Genomic DNA, 23660 nt, shown 5'->3' on the forward strand with positions numbered 1-23660 from the left:
GGCTCATTAAATGGTGGTTCATCCAAGGCTGTCCCTAAAATTCAAAACACCAACATGTCTTTCTTAGGTCCCTGCTCTGGGATGCTGCTGGAGTCGTCTACACTGGTAAGCCTCCCTCCCCTTTCCACGGGTAAAAAAAGATGAGTGTGTGCATGAGTGTGTGAATACAAATATGTACCTATTCGATATGTACAAATTACATCATGCATGCTATTTATACGCATGCATGCATATATATTTTAATTAAAATTAGTTCCTTTGCTGCGTGGGAAGAGGAATTTCTCCAAATCCCTTGAGATCCTTAAGCAAAGACCCCTGGGAATCACTGTCTACATAACACAACATCCATCATGCACACAGGAAGCACTCAGAAAACATTTGCTAAATTAAATAATGAACCAAAAAATTCAATCAACGGATTGTTGCTTATGCCAACATAGGCGTTTAGATAGATTTAGGGGATGACATCGATGTCAGCTATGGCTGGCCCAGCTACAGGCTAACAGAGCCAGAAGCTGCAGTTCTGTGTCCTTTCCTGGGTGCAGTCCTTGAGGGTACAATCACGTTCTATCAGGCTTTGCAAAATGGTTTTCCTAGGCTTGGGCAGTAGCGAGAGGTTCTGGAACATTCTCAATGCAAGTCTTTTCCCTTTCTGTGTCCCGCTAAGAGGGGTGGTGAAGAGGGCCCCCAGCCACACACTCTTAGAAGGGATTTCTTCATTACAAAGTCTCAGAGAAGCCCCCAGACTCCCACATAAAATGAAGCTCACTCCACACCTGGCAGAGCCCCAGACTCCACCCACACCCATGACCACCCACTTCCACAGGCCCTTCTCCCACTCATCTGTCTGCTTCTCAGCAGTCTCTTCAGGATTCTGGCAGATCCTGTGGCCCTAAAGCCTTGGGCATTCAGACATACTTTGAGCCCCAACTACTCTGAGCCGGAAGTGAAGAGGAGAAGTCTCTAGGGCTGAGAGGAAACACTTCAATCTTAGAAGCTTTCGTGGAGGCCCAGGACCCCTCCTGCCCGCTATATTGGGATGCAGAAGATCTGTGCCTGGTTCCAACCAGCTTGGCACTCCACTCTGAAAGTCGAGCTTGGCAGCCATAGAGACCCATGTTTAAATTCCAGAGGCTTCTGCACACAGCAAGATGGCAGGTGGACCACAAAAGCCAAGAGCAGAAGGGGAGGCTTGAGCTTTGGCCTTGTGGGGTGACACTAAGGGCATCCCTGCCTCTCTGGCCCACTGCGAGGGTCGGGCTCCCCCGCATCGTGCTCTCAGGCCCCCAGCCCTAAAGGCCGCATAAGCCCATGACCCTCTCTGTAAGGACAGCAGTGTCTCCTAAATGCTCAAACCTACGATCACACCTGTGATCTCACTCCTCACAGAGACCTGGGGCAGCTTGTGGACATGCGTCTGTCTGGCCCAAGGCAATATTAAAAACCCACACATAGAGAAGCTGTATGTAGAAAACAGATCTGTACAGAAAAATACATTCTATCTATGGAAAATTACATTTTCTCTCCGCAGAAAAATAAAGTACCTGATTCTGAATCCTCACAACTGAAAGAAGTGAAGCTTAGAAAGGTAAAGGCCTTGCCCAGGGTCAGAAGACAAGTTGGGAGCAGGGTCAGAGTTGGAACCCAGGTCCCTCTGAGGCCAGAGCCCACATGCTTTTGCTTCTCTATGCAGCTTCGGCTCCATCATAAAAGAGACTCCAAGCCAGCCCTGCTTCTTCAGGGCAGAAGAGGAGCAAATGGTGGCTTTTTTCCAGCAGCCACGGAAACAGGTACAACCGCGCCTGCCCCTTCATTCTCATCCATCCCATTTACAACTTAATCTAAAGGATCAGTCACCCTCCTGGCTATACCTTCCTCTAGACATCTGATGAACATTGTCTGGGTGCCTACTATGTGCTCGTAGGCAGTGAGGCTTCAGACATTGCAGACGCAAACCACCCCTCCCACTGCTACCCAGCACAGGCCCCCACTCAGAACCACAGCACCATCTCCGCCAGCTCTGGCTCTCACTGATACACAACAGAGTTCAAAATCACAGGCTTGGCAGGAAGTGCCATCTATACATAGCTCTACCATTCTGTAAGCACCGTTGGCTTCTTCTGAATAAATGCTACCCCACATTAAATGCCAGAATTCGGCGAGCAATACTGCATGTTTGCAATGAGATTGAGAACTAAAGGCAAGATTGATTCTGATGTGAACACCAGCAAAGCAAATGGGTTTTTGAAAACCCTATAATTTCCCCGCAACCCCTGACTTCACTAAACACACATTTTTAGACTACAGCACAGTTAGGTAGGCATTAAACAAAAATGAGGTAGTCTAACGATGATTTATGTGTAGGATAACCTTCTATAAAGAATTCTGCTCTGATTTCACGGTAACTTTCAGCGGTGCCAACTTAACCAAACAATGCTGCTTGCTCTGTGTCCACCGCCATGGTGTGATCCCGGGCCAGAGCGTTTGCCTGCAATTGTCTTAAATCTGCTGAAATTCACCCAGAGGGTGCTCTGGAAATGCAGCGCCTGCCATGAACTAAATGGAAAAGCAAAACATGACACATGCACACGCCGCCAGAGGCACCTGTGAACACGAGACATTTCTGCTTGACTGAGGAGTGCGGCTGATGGTTCTGGAACCAACCAACTGGCGTGCAAGCGCAGAGCAGCCCGCCTGCTGGGATATTGGAAGGAGTTCTAGAGGGCTGCGGGCATGCTCTCCAGGAGCAGGGGCTTTGAGAGCTCCTGGGGTATAGGCATCAAAACCAGAGTTCCGGTGTATCCCTCCCTGGCTGTGTGACCTTGGGCAGGTCCTTCCATCTCCCCAAGCCTTGATTTCCTTGTCTTTAAATGAGTCTGTTAAACCTGTGTCTCCCACAGATGTGTTTGGGAGGATTCTATAAGATGATGTCGGCGAATGGGCTTTATAAAGCAGAGAGCACCGCACAAACTAAAGGGGATGCCGGCTCCCAGGCACGGATGGAGAAGTGGCCCAAGCCATCTCCAAGAGGCGAAATCTAACTGCCCTGGGCTCAGATCCTGCCTCATCATTTCCTCAGGCTATGGCCCTGGGAAGCCTGACCTCTCTGTGCCTCAACCACACCTGCAAAATGGGAATAACAGTAACACCGACCACAGAGGGCACCTGTGAAGATGAAATAAAATGATGGGGAAAAGCTCTTGTCATAGACGAGCTCAATAACTTATCACTTATTTTCCTACCAACCATTCTTGCCACTATGATTATCATTTCAGTTTTGGGAGAGAACCCCATGGCTGCCTCTGAGTGCTCTCTTATAATCACTAACCTGAAAAGTTGTGTGCTTAAGAGCTTTGGAAGGTAGGATTTTCTCCACACTTCAAGGAAGAATACAAGATGTTTGAGTCTGAGGCTCCCTTTCTCACTAAAGCCAACAATAAACAAACAACAGTAAAATTAAGGGTCAGCTGCCTTTTCTGCTCTGTGACTGCCTTGATGAGGGAAACAGTGATTGTGGGAGTCCCCAGGACAGCCGTCTGCCTGGAGTAACTGTTAACAAAGAGGAAGCTTGGACTCTGGGGACAGAAGCTCTGGTCCCTGCCCAGGCCTTGCCACTTGGAAGCTGTGTGACATGGAGCAAATCACTCGGCCTCTCTGAATCTCATTTTCTTTACACCTAAGAATGGGAGTAGCCGTTTCCCTCCGAGGGTTCCAAGCATCATTAAATGAGATGACATGCAGGAGCCTGCTGCGGGGCCCTACACACACCTATGGACTAACACATGTCTATTATCTCCCCTCTCACTCCTCTTCTACCTGCACAAGTCACTAAGCCACACTGCATCTCGGTCCTCACCTGTAAAAGGGATGAGATAATGAGGACTATTGTGAGAAGCCCGTGACATCATCTGAAAGCACTCTATGAACTGTGTTGTTTGAGAGACAATAGTTATTACTGAACCAGGGCTTGAGCACTTGGAGCAAGTTAGACCACAGCAGTTTGTGGAGTTGATCTTTACTATGTTGGTACCAAAATGCACCTCCGTTCCTTCCCACAACAGAAAATGTTTACCAGCTACCCTGCAAGGTGCTAGTGGATACAGAGATTAATATGACATCCCAGGCACTTTGCTCTCTCCTTCTACTCAGTTATTATCAAGGAATCTTTGTGATAAAAACATGATGGTGGTGATCCATCTTGCCCAGTCCTTTGCAGTTTTCTCAAGATCATCTTTAGGTGGATTCACTCTCCATCTGTGACTTCAGGACCACCACCCCTAGGGTGGCCGCAGCCCCTAGCTTACCTCCTCTAGGCCAGCACCCAGAAAGGGTAGCACAGGTGGTAGTGGCAAGAGATGATGCCAGATAAAGAAGACAGGGTGAGGCAGATAAGGTCTAAGGTTGGACAACCGCACGAAGCTAGATGGACAATTTCTCTGATGCATTTAGGCGACTCCTTTCCCATCTAGGAATTTGGGTCTCCTCAGAGTCCCAATTTTCATTTCAGGGATTCTATGTGCAACAGGTTTCATCATTCCCATTGATGGATGCATAAACTGAGACTTTGAAAATAATTTGCTCGAGGTCACCAATTAAGATTAGCAGACTCCACAGCCTGCCTTCTTTCCACCACGTCCTACTACATCTTCTGTGAACTGTCTGCTCATAACTGTTACCCAACTTTCTGTTGGGTTGTCTTTTTCTTTTTGATTTGTAGGAGTTTTAAAACCCTGTCTCTACTAAAAATACAAAAATTAGCCAGAATGGTGGTGTGTGTCTATGTGTCTGTATATATATATATATATATATATATATATATATATATATATATACATACACATATATATATATATATATACATACACATATATATATATATATATAAAGAGAGAGAGAGAGAGAGACAGAGAGAGAGAGAGACAGAGAGACAGAGAGAAACAGAGAGAGAGGGATACTGTATGTTAATTCATACAGATAATATAGCACAGCACTTAGGAGCACAGATGATGGAATCTGAATGCGTAAATTTAAGTTGTGGCTCCACCACTTACTAACTTTAAACAATTTACTTAGCATCTTTGTGCCTCAGCATGCCCATCTGTAAAATGATGGAATAAAACTCCCCTTGTCTTCAGATTGTTGAGAAGGTGAAACATGCTAAATAGGTCAAATGCTTAGAACAGAGCTTGGCAACTTAGTAAGTGCTCAATAAATATTAGTCATTATTTCATGTTGTCCGTTATTCTTTTTCCCTAGAACCAGGCAGTACCTGCATGAGTTAAATGGCTCGGTGACCTCTCAGGTTTCTCTCCACTTCCTACCCTCTAGCCACATTCCCAGATCATACCACCCTCTCAACTGCCCACTTCCCTGTGGCTACACTGTCACCTCCACCCAAAGTGCTTTCTCAGCACAGACTCCAGGGCCTGACTTGAGGCCCCATCTCCTTCAGCATGCCTGACTATGCAACCATCAACAGAAGGAATCCTGGCGCCTGTGGTATCCTCCTCATTGTGGGAAGATACTATAGTCCCAAGAGAGAAGCCAGGAAAGGAACAAATCATGGCCAACCTAGACTCCTCTGCAAGACTTGGCACTGTGCCTGGCACCCAGCAGGGGTCCAGGCCCCTTTTGTTGAATTGCCTTGGATCTGTCGTCTATTTCCTATTAGCACAGAGTGACAATCCCAGCCACTTTTCTCCAGATTCATAAGGAATTGAGAGCTTAGGTCCCCAATTCTCCATCTGAACAGCAGAGAATCACAAGAGGAACCCAAAGAAGCAACTTGGCGTTATGGAGGTGAAGGACCACCAGGCTTAGACCCTGGTAATGCCATTGATTTGCCACGTGACCTTAGGCAAGGCAGGTCTCCTGGTGTCCTCCATTCTACAGGATGGTTCAGTAGGGGAGAGGCTGTCATTCTGCCATCACCATTAATCACTGGAGAGAAGAGAGGTCTGAATTAAATATGCATCCTGTCCCTGATAATTATACATTCCTGTAATACCATAAAAAGTCTGTGTTATCAGACTTCTAAAAAAAAAATTACAGGACAAAATATGATTAGTGTCTTGAGCAAGAAACCGATAAAGTTCGGAGGGAGTTCAGAAAAGGAGCCCCTTAGAGTGGGTTAATCTGAGTGACTTTTAAATCCATTCTTAGCAGAAATAGAGGAAAGACATCATGGAAAAAGTAGTATTTGAACCAGAATTTGAAAGATGCGTAGGCTTCAGACAGACAAAGGAAGAAAAAAATATCTGGTAGCTGTAGTGAAATACAAAGGTGCCCCATGAGTAGTTAAAATCATGTGCCCTGAGAGCGAGCAGCAGAGAGGAGAGAAGATGGCAGGAGAGAGCATTGGTCTAGGCCTGGGTTTCTTTGTCCATAAATGCAAAGGCTGAATGACACGGTCTCCAGGGCCCTTTCCAGCTCTCCCAGTCGGTGAGTCCACATGCTCATAGCCCACATGTGGTCCAAACCGGTTTCCAGTACCACCTCTTCGCTCTGTGCTCATCTTCCCTTCAAGTTGGTGTAGATTCATGGGAGCCAAAGAAGTGACCTTCGTGTCAGCCTGAGTGAAATGTAATTAATACATTGAATCTGCATTCCAAAGCCAAACCAAGATCACATTTGTTTGCTGTGTTGAGATTATCCATCCCTGTCCATCAGAGCCGACAACCTGAGCTGAATCCTAAATTCCCAGTTTAGGACAGTCTTTGTGTCTCCTACAGAGCCAAAAACAGAGCCAGCACCCAGCAAGGCGTTCTTGTTAGGATGGCTGTTTTGTTCACTGGTCTTTAAGCTGGAGATCTGTTGCCCTTCAGAGAAGCCCAAGCCTCTGATCACTACACACACAGCCAGAGGTCAGCACAAGGGTTGGTGACAGGTTTCTGTTCTCAGGCAAGTTCAGGGGGCAGGGATAGGCCCTCTTCCTATGTGGAAACCTGAGGACACCCAATTCCCAGTGATCCTAGCCTGCACCAGAGAGGCGGCAGGAAGTAGAGGAACCCAGAAAACCCACTTACATCCAGGCCACATCTCTTATTAGCTGTGTGGCCTTGGGTAACATGCTGAACTTCCCTGGGCCTCAATATCTTCATTTATAAAATTAGGAAAACAAAACAAAACATTAAAAAATTATCTTTCTTAAAGCGTTATTGTGAGGATTAGCGATAATATATGTAAAATGCCTAACCCAAAAGAGGTCTCTGTCTATGACAGTATTATCATTAACATTATTATTATTATCTCTCTGTGACAGTCCTATGCTGGTTCTGGGGATAAAATGATGAAAGAGATACAGTTGTACACCCTCCTGCAGCAGACAGACAGAAATAACGGCCTATGAGGCAAGACAGAATGAAGGCAGAGCTCCAGGAATGAGACCGGGTAGTAATGTCTGCCCGGCAGGCCTATGTCTGGCCTCGTGGAAGACAGCATGTGAACAAAGCATAAGGGACAGAAGCAGGGCAGGGTGTCAACAGAGAGAGGAGGGGGCCACCGTACCCCAGGCAGAAGATATCACTGAATCTAATGAGAGCTATGAAAGCCCACTTGGTACCCTGGCTCTCTGGAGTCTATTACTCTAGAGGGGCTGGTGGTTCATTTTGCTCTCTTAGCCAAAGGTGGGGTGCAGGGAGGAAGCACTGCCTGATAGGAATCCTTACACAACACCAGAGGACCTTTCCTCATGTTACAGGACCCCTCTGGCCAGATGGCTCCTTTCCCCTGTCTCTCCCTACCCCCAACACACAGTGTCTCCAGCACACTTGCAGCCTGGCCAAGGCATAGTGACAACCCAGTATCCCCATTCGCATGGACAAGGGGGCTGATGCAGGCTTGTCTTCCCGAGCAGCAGCAGGCACATCTGGACCGCATCTGAGCTGTGTCCTAAACTCCCCGCTGGGGCCGAGACAGCCAGTCAGGATGCTGAGGAAGAGCATGCTGGGAAACTCCCACAAGGGGCCTGCATTGATATAATCAGGTCTGGTGGAAATTAAAAGCTATTAGGAACAGGGCTGGATTTATCTTTATATCCAATAACATGCATTGTAATGGTGATCATGCAGATGGGAAATTAAACCACATCTCAGCTTCACTGGAGGCCTTAATTTTAATTTATGTTTGTGCACAGCCCTTGGCCTTCTTACCCCCACCCTGCCAGCCTTGGAGAGCCAGTTCACATGAGGACCAAATCCCTGGGGAGAGAAGTCAAGGGTGGGAGTCTGCCAGATACAAGGTGAGAGACTCTGTGCTTTACACACACCTCTTTAAATAGCGGGATGGAAAGATGACCAGCTCTAGGGAGTGGAGGGGGTTATGGTAGGTGCCTCTGGGGAAAGGCAGTATTTTGGTCTGTCTCTCCAGCCTCTCCTTGCCCTGGGCAAAGCGCAGCCAAAATGCCAGTGAGAGCGTCCATCGCCCACTCCAGGACAGCCAGAGACAGCCAGGAAGGCTAAGCTGTGAGCAAACACCCAACTCATGAGCTCATTTAGGCCCAAGCCTTCAATTCTTCCCAGGCTTCCTCTGAAAGAGGCGTAGGAAAGCCAGCTCCCATCCACAGGGGCTGCACTCACATGAGAGGCCCCTCCTCCCAGGGCACCTGCATCCCCAAGGAGATGCCTCCTGGGGCTCAGATTGGCTCACACCAGTCTCCCTGCTTCTCCTTCTGTGTTCAGCTCTTACTGGCCTGGTGGTTTGTGGAGAAGCTAAGCCTAGCCCTGCAGATCCAGAGATCAGAGACAACATAGCTCCTCCGGTTCTGGAAGCTGATTCTAAAGTGTCAGAAGGAAGTATCCCCAGCTCCTCCATCCCCCATTAACCTTCAGGGCAACTTTCCATGTAATCTTCCCCTATCATGAGAAGCTCCCATCCAGCTTCCCCACCTCAAAATACACACACACACACACACACACACACACACACACACACACAGAGCACACACACTAAGCATAAGGTGAATACGGTTAGCAGAAAAAAAATCCTATTTTTATAAAAAATCAAACTATTTGCATATGACAAAATTAAAGCATATGGCATGTGGGCCCAAGTTCTGGTCTCCTCACCTGCAGAGCCTGGACGAGACAAAACTCCACTCTCTCTGGCTCTCATGGAGTCCTCCATGATCTTGTTAGTTGGATTCCTGTGCTTGGGGAAGACTGGCCCTGTATCTAACATGTAACTGTAGAATGATCTAGAATGATTACGGATGGGGCTGAAGGGTTGGGCAGGAGAGGAAAATTCTCTAAGGCCAAACTAAAGAAAGGGGTTCTGCAGAACCAAAGTTTAACACAGCCCCGCAGATTAGCATCAAGGCCACTTTCCTGATAATTATGCCCTTTGGAGCCACCAGCCCAGTCTTGACATCAAAGACAGCCCTGAAGCACCAGCTACAAGGGCCGCCTGGGGGAAGCTCCCTGCCTCCAGCTCCTAAGCCCAGAAGCCAGTTAGTCTTCCTTCTCTCCTTTCTGATCTGGTCTTCTCCCTGAGCCGCACCCAGCCTAAAGTCCTCCTTCCATGCCTCTGTCCTTGCCGTTCCCCAGATTCCTCTAGAATTCTTCCAGCCATCCATTCATCTACTCTCTGATAATTTAATGAGCTTTTATTTACCCTGAGTGCAGAAAGTGGGGACGTGTGGATGAGAACAATCCAGTTCTGGCCCGTGGGAACTGCAGTCGTGTGGGGAACACAGACTCCATTCCACACCAGAAACACGCACCACCGCAGCCAACAGGAAGCGCTAATGCTCTCTTCCACCTGATAATCGCTATCACTTGTCGTCAGCAAGGGCTGGGCAGTGTCCTAGACATTGTTCACATATTGATTCATTCAATTCTTACTTGAACCCTATTAGCCCATTTTACAGGTGAGGAAACTGAAGGCGTAAATGACTCTCCCAGATAGTAAGCAACCCATCGAGTCTTAAACCCAGATAGTCTGGTCCTAGACTCTAGGCTCTTAATCACCACACGGCACTTGTTTCCATGAAGCTTTCCCTACATCAACTTGTCCTTCTTCCTAACGTCAAAGCCCTCATTGCCTACAGCACACATTTAAAGCCCCCGCTGCAGCCAGAGGAACGCTTTATTGGATACATTTGTATGGTAGGGGAGGCACTTCTGTGTGGAGTTAAGCACACAGGTTGAAAAAACGGACTCTGATTCCAGTCCCACCTCCTGCTTAGTGTGATCCAGAAGGTACTTTACTTCTTTGAGCCTCAGTTTTCTCTTCCGTAAAGTGGAGAAGAGGAAACACATTTATGGACTTTTTATGATGATTAAACAAGACTCTGTATGGAAGTTTCTGAACCCAGTGCCTGGGATATAGTAAGTACCCCTCAAATTTTAATGCAATAAATATTGTTACTTAATGGATGTAATGCTTAGTCCATAAACTCAAGTATATAAGAAATACCACATTTCTTTATGTTCGTTAAGTCACCTTAAATCTGACTCTGCTAGATAGGCAGGAGACCGTCCCCTTCATTACTGGGGCTTCTCCCTGGGTATGCCACGGTCCAGAGTCCCTCTGGTCCTCACCAGCCCATGGCTCCTGCCTGAATAATTGCTGCACCTCTTGGGCTGTGCACCTTGTGATTCATTTGATCACAAGAACCCTGGCCTGAGTCCCAGACCCCACAGGGCCCCACACAGCCACCCCTGTGGGGTCCGACCGCTTCTTCTGGCTGCATCCACGGGGCAGCCTTCAGCACTATACTCATCCCCAGCATCCTTTCGTCTCCTCTTTGTTCTTTGCCCTCAGAGGCTCTCCTCCCCAGACAAAACACCCATCCTAACCTTTGCTATTAGCCTATGGTTTTACAAAAGACAGGAGGAGCAGCTGTCTTCCAGGAGCTTCAAATTCCCATCCTGCTACAAGCTCTGAAGTCAGGGGAAATAATGGCCTGGCCATCTGCTTGGAACTGAGAGAAGCAAAAAGTACTGAGAGTAAAAGGCAAATTAGTGTCTCAAAGAAAGTCTCCTGCTGCATCAGCTGTCAACACGCCAAAGCATGGTTCTCGTCCTAGGTACACATCAGAACCACCTCGCGAGCATTGAAAAAGCTGATGCCCGGGCTCTACTCCTGGGAGACTCTGACTCAGTTGATTTGGGGCTAAGCATTGGTGTTTCTAAAAGAGCTCCTTAGGGATTTAAATGGAGAGCAGGCTTAAAAACCCCTGCTTTAAAGGTTCCGTGAATAGAAGTCTTATCTTCCCCAACTAAACTGTCAACCTTGAGGAACAAGAACCATTTCATACAATCAGTTATGGAACCTTACTGCTGAAAGGGCACTCAGAGATCACCTGGTCAAGTTCCTCCAATTTACGGCAAGGAAAACAAAAATCCTCAGTAGAGAGGAAGAAAAAGCAGCAGAAGCCCTGCAATGTGCGGAGATGAAGAAATGGGTGGTGGAAAAATCCCACAGTTTTGTAAACGGAGGCCTAGAGGTATTTTAAGGAGCTGAGGTACTCTCTTGGGGCTTCCAGACCTACTTTCCTGTGGGAGACACAACCCCACAGAGGTAAAAGGAACCACTAATGAGGGATTTGCAATCACAGCAGCTGCAATGAGATGAACTGCAACATGGTATGAACCCTGCCTCCCAACATCAGCCTCAAAGCGAGGCCATCTAGAATTCTGATGGAGTCTTTAGCCAACTCATGCAAGAAGGAAAAAAGTCCCCATACACATACTTCCTGAAGTCGGGTCTCCAAGGATGCAGTGCTTACTGTTTTAGTCACACGACGCAGGAACACAGACCACAAACCCGCCTCTCATCCCTCCTCCCCTCACCACCTTTCACAGGGAAGGTGCTTCCAGCCTTGCCTCCCATTCCTCAGGGCTGGGCCAAGCAAAACCCCAGCAGTCAGGAGGGATGGGGCCTCCACTGCACCCGGTGTCTCAGCCAAGGCCACCAGCATGTGGGTCTTCAACACCCCAGGCAGAGACGTGCCAGACCAAGACCAAAGACATTTTTTTGCTGAAGCATCATCAGAACAATAACAAATCGCTCCCCAGAGCCAATCTCGAGATCTTGTTGAGCTCAACATCCAACTTAGGCACCTCTACTTTCCCTGCTCCCCAAAGAGGCAGCACCCCTGTCTGCCACAGCCCCAGGATACTTCTTACCTGGGATGATGGAGACTGTGTCTTTCTCCCAAGACACAACGCTAACGTATTCCTGCACTGAAGAGGGGATGAGGCACTTGAAGACAGCCACGTTGCCACGCATTGACCTTTGATCCTCCACCCGGACGGTGTAGGGTTCCCTGAAAACTGCAGAGAGATTGGCAGAGGGAAGAGAAGAGTGTCACAAGGATGTGGTGGGAGTCCCCTGAAAGGAACGGGGGGCCAGTTCAACTCCCTCTGCTCCTTCATCCTCACCTTCCTCACTTCTTCCTTCCCTCCTCCCGCTTAGCCAGCCTGGAAGCTCCTGCCATGATCTTGTTCCTGTCTGCACAGCTCCTCCATCAGCCTCCTCCCTATCCTACTGGGCAGCCTCTTCTCCCTCAAAAACATCTGGCCTCTCTCTCTGCAAGACTATCCATCCAAATTCCAAACTTTCCCATTTCAGAATTAGTAAATCGTATTAGATTTTAAGAGCCTTGAAGGCAGCATTTAAGCCTTTCAATGTTATATTCACCAAGGGGATGTGCAGGTAATAAGGAAATATGCTAGAATTCCCCTAAGAAAACCAAACCAGATTTTCTGCATCTTTCCTGGACCCAGGGTGGAGATTATTTTGGACACAGTGACCATAATGCACCTAAACAAAACCGGTGTCACATGCTCTAACAACTGAGGTTTGGGCTCCTTCAACATGAACGGCAGCCTGGGAAATGTAGTTCAGATCCTGAGCTTACAAAGACAAAAGGAGAGAATGTTCAGAACTGTGATTGTCTCTGAGCACGCAGAACCCCAGAGACATGGACACAGTCGCCAAGCTCCTCCAAAACAGAGCATCCTTGCTGCTTTCTCCCCGCATCTGACCTGGCTGCAGCCTCCCTGACCCCCAGCCTTGCCCCTGCTTTCAGAACCACCCCTTCCCCCACAGCGCCCACCTCCTCCTTCGGCTGGTTTCTGGAGCGCTGCCATCTGAAGCCGCTGTACGTGTCTGGCCCTACAGGCAGGCGGACCTAGCCTTAGGAATGGGACCTCTGCCTTGTCCTCCTCTGCTTGGGCTCTCCCAGGCCTCACTTATTCCTTCCACCCCCTTCTCTGCCAAGCAAACCTGGAACATCCAGCGCCCTGCTGCCTCCCGACCTTGTCCGTCAGCAGGCACCTGGGCAGCATGCCCTCCTTCTCTCCCTGCCATTGTTGCCAAGGTGACACTTAGGGCCCTGGCAGCCCATCCCCACCCCCCGGCTGTGCACCTGCAGCCCCTCTGGCATCATCAAGAGTCTCTTAATTGATTGTGTTTCCAGTCAGTCTGGCCCTCCCTGGTCCTCCCTTAGCCTTTATTCTTTCCCCTTTTCCAAGTTGTGGCTGTGATGGGAAGGAGGTGTGGTTGAGGTGGAAGGAAGGAAGAGAGGAGAGGCACTGGTGGCTCTGTGGGTCTGTGGTCCAGCCTTTCCATGGGCTTGGGTAAGGCGCTGCCTCCAGATATGGGAGAGCACAGAGGAAAACAAGGGGAACGAGCCCTGTAGGGAAGCGGGGTGGTGGAGTAGAAAGGGTGGGCTGGGGTGCTCGCCGCCCATGATGCCCCCAGGAAGTCAGCAGAGGTTAATGGTTAACAGCATCTAACAAGCGGGCCCTGCCTCCTCCACTGGCCAGCTGTGTGGTCCTGGACAAGGTTTGGCTAAGCTTCTGGAGCCTCGGTTTCCTCATTTGTAAAAGGAAATCGTCATAAGAGCTGCATATGAAAGGTCCACTAAAAGGAAAGCACTTTGACAATGTCACTTTTCACGATAGCTGCAACTCTGTGATTAACTGGCTATGTGCCCTTGGACAAGTGACTTCACCTCTCTTTGTCTTAATCTCTTCATTTGTAAAAAGACATTTATAGATTTACTGTGAAAACTGCATCCTAACCTAATGAGGGGCAGGTGACCTGAAACATGGTTCCTTCTGCTTAGCCCAATCCTCCATAGGAGGCCAGAGCTGGGCCCCTAACCCAGGCCTCAGGGCTCTTAGCCCAGTACTTGGTGTTGCATGGGGGGCTGAGCAGTGGGAAGGATCTGCTCCTACAAAGAGTCCATGGGGAGCCCAGGGAGAAACTCTGACCATATCTCTGGGTTCTAAGAGCTCATCGTCTAGCCCCAAACAAATGGATGGAATGAAGCAGAGCTCTCACCCACCTCACTCCTACACACTCCCATTCCCAGCTACTTTAAACCTTGCTTTTATGAGAGTTGTCCCTAAGACAAAAGAACCCAAGAAGTCAGAGCGGGTCTGTCACCACATGCTGGTTGGGACGCCTTTCCCAGAACCACCTTCCCTGGTTGGCCCAACACAGTCCCTGCAAAGGAAGGTGTGCCCTAGGCCTGGCACCCTTGCAGCAGGCTGGCTCTCTACGTTGAAAAGCTCTTTTAAGTTGAAAACCGTTCCCAAAACTTCACTGCTTTATAATGAATCTGAGACCCACCTTACCACTGATTATAACACACCAATGTACCCTGGTGTCCTAGTGAAGAATGGCTGATCTAAGCTGTCCCCTTGGCCTCCTGACCTAATCCAGAGAAATAGGACTTCTTTCTTAAAATAGACCACCTGAGAAGGTGTTCCTTGCCCCCATCTACTCTTCTGAAGACCAAAATCTTTCACTGCTAAAAGTCTTCCATCATGAATTTTACCAGAATGCTTTTTTACACAAGATATGTTATACTCAGACATTCTCTCAGCAGTACAATGGACAAAGAAAGTGTGGTCTCATTGCATGATAGAACACTAGACAGCTGTGAGAACAAATGACCTCCCACCACACACAACAGTAGGCATAAATCCCACAAGCAGAATAGTGAGCAAAAGGGTCTAGACAATACATTCCGCCGGGCTCCATTTGTATACAGTTCATACATAAGCAAAATGTCTATATCTATATTGTTAGAGATCAGGATAGTGGTCACTCTTAGGGGAGCAGTCTATGAAAAGAAGCTTGAGGAAGGCTTCTAAGGTGCTGAGGTATTTCTCAATCTGAAGGTTAGTTGAATTTTGTAATATTTCATCAAGCTGTGTACTTATAATGTGTGCACCTTCCTTTATATATTATATTACAATGAAAGGCTTCAAGGAAACTTCACTGCAGGCTTTCTATAAGTCAAGGGCTGACATGAGCAGCTCATTTAAATGAGCATCATCTCATAACCGTCTCGTGTAGTGATACAGAGAGGTACTTGTGCCCACTTTGATGATGAGAAAACTGAGGTTTAGAAAGTTGTCTCTTATGCCTATGGACACACAGCAAGTGGTACAACTAAGATTCAGAAGAGAACAACACAACTGTTCTTAAGTGAATGACTTCTTGCAAGCCCCCCTGAGCATGCCCCACACATATCCACAGAATGACGGCACAGTCTCCCCCTGTCCCACCGGGGCAGCAGGCGTCTCATCCCTTACCTGCTTTGACGCGGATGTTGGGGCTCCGGATCTTGCCGGCAGCGTTCTCCGCGGTGCAGAAGTAGTCATTGTCGTGGATAAAGCTATTGAAGGCGGAGGGGGAGAAGGGGTAGAGCTGCAGCGTCCCGTTGGCGTGGACGTGCCGGATGTGCGGCACGTCGTAGATGTCGTCCCCTGTGGCCAGGTACCATCGAAGGGCCGCGCTGGGGGAGCCTGCAGCCGGGCAGGGCACCACCACCCCCACGGAGCTGGAAAAGGTCACCTGCTGCAAGGAGTCATTTACAAAGTAGAGGCTGGTGCCGACATCTTCAGGGCGGGCTGCGGAGGAGGCAAGGGGAGAGACTTGGTTAGCATGGGCTCCAACAATACCCACATAAGCCACCAAGGCTTGCGACAGCCCAGGCACTCATTTGCCAGACCTTCAAGCATCAGTCATTCAATAAGCACTTACTGAGCATTAACTATGTACCAGGCACCGGCAAAGGTGAATCAGAGACAGTTCCCCGTCTATAGAAAATTCCAGCCTTCTGGCGTGGTGGCTTACAGCCTGTAATCCCAGCACTTTGGGAGGCGAAAGTTGGTGGATCACCTGAGGTCCTGAGCAGCTGGCACAAGTCTCGCTAATTTTTGTATTAGCCAGGCTTGCGCACCTGTAGTACCAGCTGCTCAGGAGGCTGAGGCAGGAGAATCACTTGAACCTGGAAGTCTGAGGTTGCAGTGAGCAGAGATCTTGCCAATGCCCTCCAGCTTGGGCAACAGAGCAAGACTGTCTCAAAACAAAGAGAGAGAGAGAGAGAGAGAAAGAGAGAGAAGGAAGGAAGGAAGGAAGGAAGGAAGGAAGGAAAGAAAGAAAGAAAGAAAGAAAGAAAGAAAGAAAGAAAGAAAGAAAGAAAGAAAGAAAGAAAGAAAATCCCAGCCTTGCACAGGAATGACAAACGTTACAAGTTGCATCCTCCTTGCCAAGCCAAGCATCTCCACTTGGAGAGGCTGCCACTCACTCCGTGTTGAAGGGTCCAAAGTCATGATCATGACATCCACACATTGGAAGAAACATTGAAATGCTTAAGTTAAAAGAAATAGTTACTGAGTACCTACTATATGCAGGCAAGTTTATACTCATGACCTCTGTTCATTTGCACAACTCTTTGAAGAGATGGTATCACCCCCTTTATAAATCACCCATGTTATAAACTGAGAATAGATATGGAATTTGTTCAGAATCACACAGCTAAGTTACAGAACTAAAATGTGAACCCACTGCTCCTAAAGAGGACTTTAGTGTTCTTTCTACCATTCCACAGATGAAAGTTGTAAAAGGTCTCAAAACCATGCTTGAGATAAATGGCCACAGGAGCTCTCCTGGAAGATGGAAGACTTCAGGAAGGAGACCTTGAGAGCTGATCTGGGAAATGCGTTGCCACAGAGGACTGAATGAGGACCAGCAGTAGAGTGGGTGGATAAGATTCAGACTCAGGGCAAAAGATCCAGCTTCTAAACCCAGGCCTGACACCACGCGATTGTGCAATTCCCTTTCCCACTCAGATCGTCTGCTCCTTCACTTGGAAAGTGGAGGGAGAGGATGGGCAAGACTGCAAAGACTCCTTCCATCTCTGACATGGTGCCATTCCAACCCTCATCCACAAGGGAGAATGTTCTTATGGTTACAGCTGGCAGTGGTAGGGCCACCGGACTGGGAGGACTGGCCATCTGTTCCTCTTAGCCCATCATCAGGCCTAGACATTTCCTGCTTTTATCCCAGCAGCCCTGAATGTTGGGATCAAGAGGTGCTCCCTCCTGAGGAGCCTGCCCCTTTAAAAAATCCACCTCCCAGCAACTGGACACCAACTCAGAGGAAGAGAGGGCTTGGTCCCAGGTCTCCAGCTGGAAGCCACTCCCTCTCCACCAGGAAGATCAAGGAGCAAACAAACCACTCCGCTGCTTGTTTAAAGACTGTTGCAGGGGACCCAACTTGACCTCAATTTCCACAACTTTATAGGATGGGGGAGGGCCCACATCCGGCGGTATTAATATTCTTGGCTTAACTCTGAGCCGAGCCTCTGGGGAAAATATACCAGGCAGCTCGTTGAGGAAGGCCATTAAGCCTCATTGGTCAGAGCAATTCACATCGTCTCATAAAAAGCGGTGATGAAGCCATTAGCAGACGTGCTGGAAAACACATTCGTGGACTTCTTGCTGCGGTGTCAGAAGCGTCCTCTTAGCAGCAAATGCATTTGCTGTCCCCACCGGGCACTGCGCTCATAGCAGCTGAAAGGCATTTTCTTGGAGAGGGGAGCCACACGGCCTTGCCATCCTCCTCCTCATGCTGCCTCCTTTGTGACAATCACAAAGTTGTTGTCAGAGCAAGTCTTCTCTGCACAGGACCCTCAGAAGCTCTGGAAGCATACCCAACTTGCCATGGCAAGGGTGTTTCCCAAGAACATGAAATCATGCCATTTCACCAGGCAGCAAACTGAGGCTCAGGAGGTTTCTCGTAGAATACACACTCAGCAGGTCCCACTTTCAAGACTCTGCTCACTTTCTCAAAGGCTTCCTTACTGACAGCCATTCAGCAAATATTTGTTAAGCATCTTCTATGTGCCACGCACTGTGGTTGTGGCTTCTTTTAATTCTCCCAACAACACTAAGAGAGATACTATTAGTATCCCAGTGTACAGATGAGGAAACTAAGACACTGAGAGATCAAAGCAACTTACCCAAGACCACATAACCAGTAAGTGAGGGCACTGGGGTGCAGACTTGGGCAGTCTGACCTAGAGTCTCTGCCTTAACCATTCCGTGATGTATGAGCACAGTGTAACCACTGCGGTAATGAAGAGGGGATCTTCACCTCCCTCAGACACAACCTGGCCACCAATTTCCATTTTCAACTGGCCAAGAACACACACGGGCACACACCCATACATGCACATCCACAACACACACACTCCTCCTGGGAGCGGTGTCTGTTGGATTCTGGGCATTCCAGACACTACTTAGCTTCTGGGAGCAGGGACATTGCTCCGGGGCCCTGGGTGTTTCCTGAGATAACCTCATTAATCAGGCACTCTCACCCTGGCAGCTTCATGGATTTGGGAGCCAAAATCCATCACGGTACAAAAAGACTCTATATTGTGCCTGCAAATGGATTTAGGAAGCCGAGAGAATCCATGACAGGGAGGAATTCAGGAATCGATTCATGGGTGAAGGTAAGTAAATTCTTAAGGTCAAGTACGATGTAGCCCTCTGTGATGATAATACCTCCAGCAATAATAATAGCCACCATTGGCTTCATTGTCAACTACAGGCCAGGCTCTGTGCCAGGTTCATTCTAGATACTGTGTTTATATTATACAGATATTAGATTTAACCTTCATAACTCCCTCGGGGGTGTTATTATTATTATTTCCATTTTACAGATAAGGAAATTAGGACTCCAAGAAGTTCACTAGGTTTCCCAAAGTGATACAATGTGCAGTGCTGTAGCTGAGGCTAGAACTCAGCTTTGCCTCACCTTAGAGCTGGGGGATGCACCTGCCGCTCTCCTGCAGAAACACCATGGAAGACAAGTCGAACCACAGACTATGGTTTTTCAGGCCGGGTACCCTTCCCACCCCTTCCTCCACCCCAACCCCATTCCAAACACACATTCCCACTCTCCTTCTCTCCTGGCTGGAAATCCATTCCACTGTCCCTCCTCCTGAGACCAGCCCCTTCCCCAAGCCCCCTTTGCTCCCTCCAGGAGCAGCAAGCACAAGGACAACAGCCTTCCTGCATTCCGGGGCTTCAGATCTTGCTGGAGCCAAGGACACAAGGTTCCCAGCAACTACAAATGGGTAGATTTAATTGATGAATTGACTGGGATTGTCCAGCCACCTGTCAGGGCTGATGAAAAGGCAGATTTATAGCAAAAGGCAAGGAGCCTCATATTTCTCCACCCTAAGATGTGAGCTTCTGTCTTCTGAGTCTGGGGGAGCAAGGGAGGATTAGACACACCATTCATTCTGCGTACGGCTCTGACAGTGCATTGCCATTATGAAACATCACCCTCAGATGTAAAACAATAGCATTTTGCACTTACGTTGGGTTCATATTTTACCATCACAAGGCACCTGTCAGCTCAGAATGCAGAAACCCTTAAATAAACATTAATTTAGCCTCACCCTACTTGCCGAGAGAAGGGAGCGAGCAAATACATAAAGAGGAAACTGAGGCACTGACCAGCAAATATCTCAAATCTCTGCTATGTACCACATTGAAGGCTGGCCAAAAGGGCAGCAGGCGAGTGGCCGTAGAAGCAATGGGTGTGCTCAGAACTCCAGGGACAGAACGGGGAGTGGTAGAGCCTGATGTCCTCACTCTGGCCCCATAGAGTCTGGTATGGTCTCTACAGCAGGGGCTTCCCCAACCCTCTCAGATTTATTTGAATCTTCAGAGCAGTGACAAAGCCCCAGCAAGCTCCCAGAGGAGCTCCCCTTCTCCCCTCCCCTCCCCTCCCTTCCCTTCCCCATTCTTTCCCTTCCCCTCCCCAACTTCCCTCCCGTCCCCTCCCCTCCCCTGCTGAAATCTGATGGTCCATGTGTTCACCCTTACCTGCTGTGTGACCTCAGGCAAGCCACTTAGCCCTTCTGAGCCTCCTTTATAAAAGGGCAGGATGTAATTGGACCATCTTAGCTGCCTCCCAGCGCTGCCAAGAGGGTGGAATGGAATGGGGCAGTTCTTGATTCCCCATAAGGATATACTAATATGAGAGACGGGGATTGTTCACTCTCCCCATGGAGTCGAGGGTGCCTAAGGTTACTGCAGGGATGAAAGGGCACAGCTCCACCCTGCAGCCCTGCAGAATTCCAAGCCCTCTCCAAACCCGACTTCCTCTTGGCTGACTGCTTCACCCTTCAGTATCCTCCTTCCCAGTCATTTCTCATCCAGGGACCAGGGAAGACGTTCATGGCCTCAGCAGATATTTACCAAGCACCAGCCACGCGCTGCACCGCAATATCCCAGGTATGGTGGGAGGCATCAAAGACAAGGAGAATGGCTCCACCTTCCAGGAGCTTGTAAAGGAGATGGAGAACAGGAAAGGGGGTTAAACAATAGCACCAGGCCATGTGTGAGGTGGGCCAAAAGCCAAGAGCCATGGGGAGGGAAGGGGAAAGCTATTCAACAGCCAGAGAAAAAGCACCGGGAAGAGGTAGAAGCTGAGCTGAACTGGATAGATGGGACGACAAGAGGAGGCACTCCCAGGAAAGACAGCCCAATAACTGTGGGTGAGGCATGCATGTTGGGGGACCCTGTGGGAACCTTGCAGGCCGGAGCACTGGGTGGGCTCAGGGAGAACAGGCGAAACCAGCTGGATTGAGGAGTTTGGCCCTCAGAGGTCAAACAGCGGGGCATCGAAGGCAGTGGGGATATGGGGAGGTTTGCAAGCTTGGGGAAGCCAGATTTGGGGTGTCCAGCAGTCCCTGAGAGTGGTACCTGAGGTTACCCAAGTCCTTGTAGTCCTTATGTCTAACTTCAGTGGCATCGTGGCTGGACATCCACTTCCCTAAAGTCTTATGGGCCTAATGCTGCAGAGTCCTTAAAAGAAAGGAGACTAACATTTATGGAGCACCTTCTCTGTGCCAGGCACCAGTCTGGGGCATGTAATCCTCACACAAAGGTATGAGGTGGAGGGCTCATTTGTCTCATTTCATGGGTGAGGAAAAGGAGGCCGAAGGAGTTGATAACTTCTCTAAGATCCTACAACCAGGAAGAGATGGAGTCAAAATTCAGCTCCAAACCTGAGCTTTTCCCATCACATCATCCAGTTAAAAGTGTGGGCCCTGATGAAATTTCTCCCTCTGTCTTCCCTCCAGGCTGGTCCCAATTTGGAAAGCAAATCCCCTGACAGAGACTCCTCCTTTCCCCTCCAATCCCAGCCACTCCCCGCAGCTCTTTCTTCCCTCTGCAGACGGAACCAGGCATGTTTACCGAGAGAAAGAAGAGGAGGGGAATACTTCATAAATAAAGAGAGAGACACTCAGATCAACAGCAAAGCCTCTTCTGGTCAAAGGGGGAAATGGATTTTTAATGGAAAATGGAAGTTATGGGCTTGGTTGTCATGTGACAGACGCCCAGACTTAAACCCATTTAATCTTCTCTGCCGTTTAACATTGAGCGCCACCCCGACGCTGTGTTTCATAAAACAGGCTCCAAATTGCTAGGAGATTAGAAGTGTGGAAATAGCACAGCAATATTTTTAAACCAGAAATCGCCCCCAGGCATTTGGGCTGCCTGCCCCCAGGGTCACTGCTGAAACCTAAGTATCCATTGCATTGAGTCACTCCTTCGCCCTCCACCACTTGGGCATCAGGATTAGTTTGGCAAAGGGAACTCGAGCCCCGTGTATGTGACCCCGGGGGCTCCTACCCCACCTGCCTGTGTGGGCTAGCGGTGTCTGGCTGTAGTTGGAGGAGTGGGCTGACTGGGGTTGCTCTGAGGTGACATTGAATGACCCCCATGTCATCATCTGTAATCAGCTTTACAACCAGAGGGACTGAAATATTAACGCCTTGCCACCTCCACAGGGAGATGAGTCATTTTGTTCTCTTCCCTTACAATATTTACTCTTCTCATTCACTGGACTTTTCATCGAGGAGTATCTGCCAGCACAGGGCCCCTGCAACACTCCCTCAGAGACAGGCAAGATCCCTCAGAGGCAGCCTCACCCGGGCATGGCAAACATTTGTAGGAGACGGTGGTAGATCTTCAGGGAAGCAGGGGGCAGGGGACAGGAGGAATGATCAGGGCCCAGGGGGCAGTAGGTATCCTCTCCCCTGAAGGACCATTAGCTCCCAGAGGCAGCGACTGTCTCGGTCACCACTCTGTCTCCTGGGCACATACTGGGCACTCAGTACAGTGGTGAAAAGCCCACCCTCTGGTGCCAGGATCCTTGGGTTTAAATCCCTACTCTGTCACTTACAAGCAGTGTTTGTAACCCCAGGCAAGATTGCCTTGCCTTTCTGTGCCTTGGTTTTCCCATCTATACAAAGGGGGTGACAAAATCTACCTCAAGGGTTGTTATGGTTGGATGAGTTTATATATATATATATGAAGAGCTTGGGACAGTTTCTGGTGTATGTAAATGCCTGGTATCACCTAAGTATTTGTGGCTGTTGTTGCAAGCATTATCATTATAGCAGGCAAGCGGTATTTGCGGGAAAAGTGAATCCTTCTGCAACAAATACTTACTGCCCGGCTATGATGATAATAATAATAACTTAAAACTGTGGTTCTCAAACATCAATATGCATGAGAAGCTTGTTAAAAATGCAGAGCCTTAGATAACAGAGTCACCAAGTCTGTCATGAGACCGGTGTCCTCTGTCCATACTCAGAGTAACAGTCCTTTGGAAAAGTCGATTTGCCATCCTGGATTTCTATATTTCCTTTCCCAACGACAGACAGTTGTCATCTGCTTGGCTGACAAGACCTTACTACCACATTAATTAACTTAATTTGGCCATCAAGTTAATAAAACAATCGTGGTAGAATCAATAGCAGAGCATTGCAATAGCCACACAGCTTTTACTAACTCCCAAGCCTTATGCAGAGCTCTTCATGCAGATGTGAGCCGGAGAGGTTTCTCGGATTGATTTGCAAGGTTGATTACTTCACTGTATTTCCACACAAAGGTTTTCACGGGAGATGTATTATGTGCCTTCGCTCTACTTGTTCTCATCCCAGAGCCGGGAGAATTGGATCCAGAGAGGATCAACCAGTGGAGTGATCCTCCGAACAGCTCACCCACCAAGTCCACTCAAAACCCTGAGTAGGACCAGCCAGACGGTGTCTTGCTGTTTCACCAAAAACCCTTTATGTTACATTTGCATCTTGGAAATAGTCTGAGCCCCAACCCTGGGAAGGAGAGCGTTGAGTCTCCCAGACAGCGCCAGAGCATGTACCAGGCAGCCTGAGCTGGTATGGTCCTTGGACAAGAGGGAGCCTGGGTCAAGTCCCATGCTCTCTGCATTTCTTTCTTTCTTTCCTTCCTTCCTTCCTTCCTTCCTTCCTTCCTTCCTTCCTTCCTTCCTTCCTTCCTTCCTCCCTTCCTTTTTGAGTGGAGTCTCTC

General features: G+C 48.7%; 1 protein-coding gene across 1 annotated transcript in view; it reads right to left on the reverse strand.

Moving 5' to 3' along the window:
- DSCAML1 (DS cell adhesion molecule like 1) overlaps positions 1–23660 on the reverse strand; it is a 362988-nt gene that overhangs the window by 330477 nt on the left and 8851 nt on the right. Inside the window, exons 2-3 of the mRNA XM_039470605.2 lie at positions 15555–15872; positions 12129–12275 (exon numbers count right to left, since the gene is read on the reverse strand). Coding sequence (XP_039326539.2) covers positions 12129–12275; positions 15555–15872 — 465 coding nt within the window. The remainder of the gene's footprint in view (positions 1–12128; positions 12276–15554; positions 15873–23660) is intronic.

This window comes from Saimiri boliviensis, chromosome 6, assembly GCF_048565385.1.
Source record: "Saimiri boliviensis isolate mSaiBol1 chromosome 6, mSaiBol1.pri, whole genome shotgun sequence".
In the NCBI taxonomy this organism is placed as follows: domain Eukaryota; kingdom Metazoa; phylum Chordata; class Mammalia; order Primates; family Cebidae; genus Saimiri; species Saimiri boliviensis.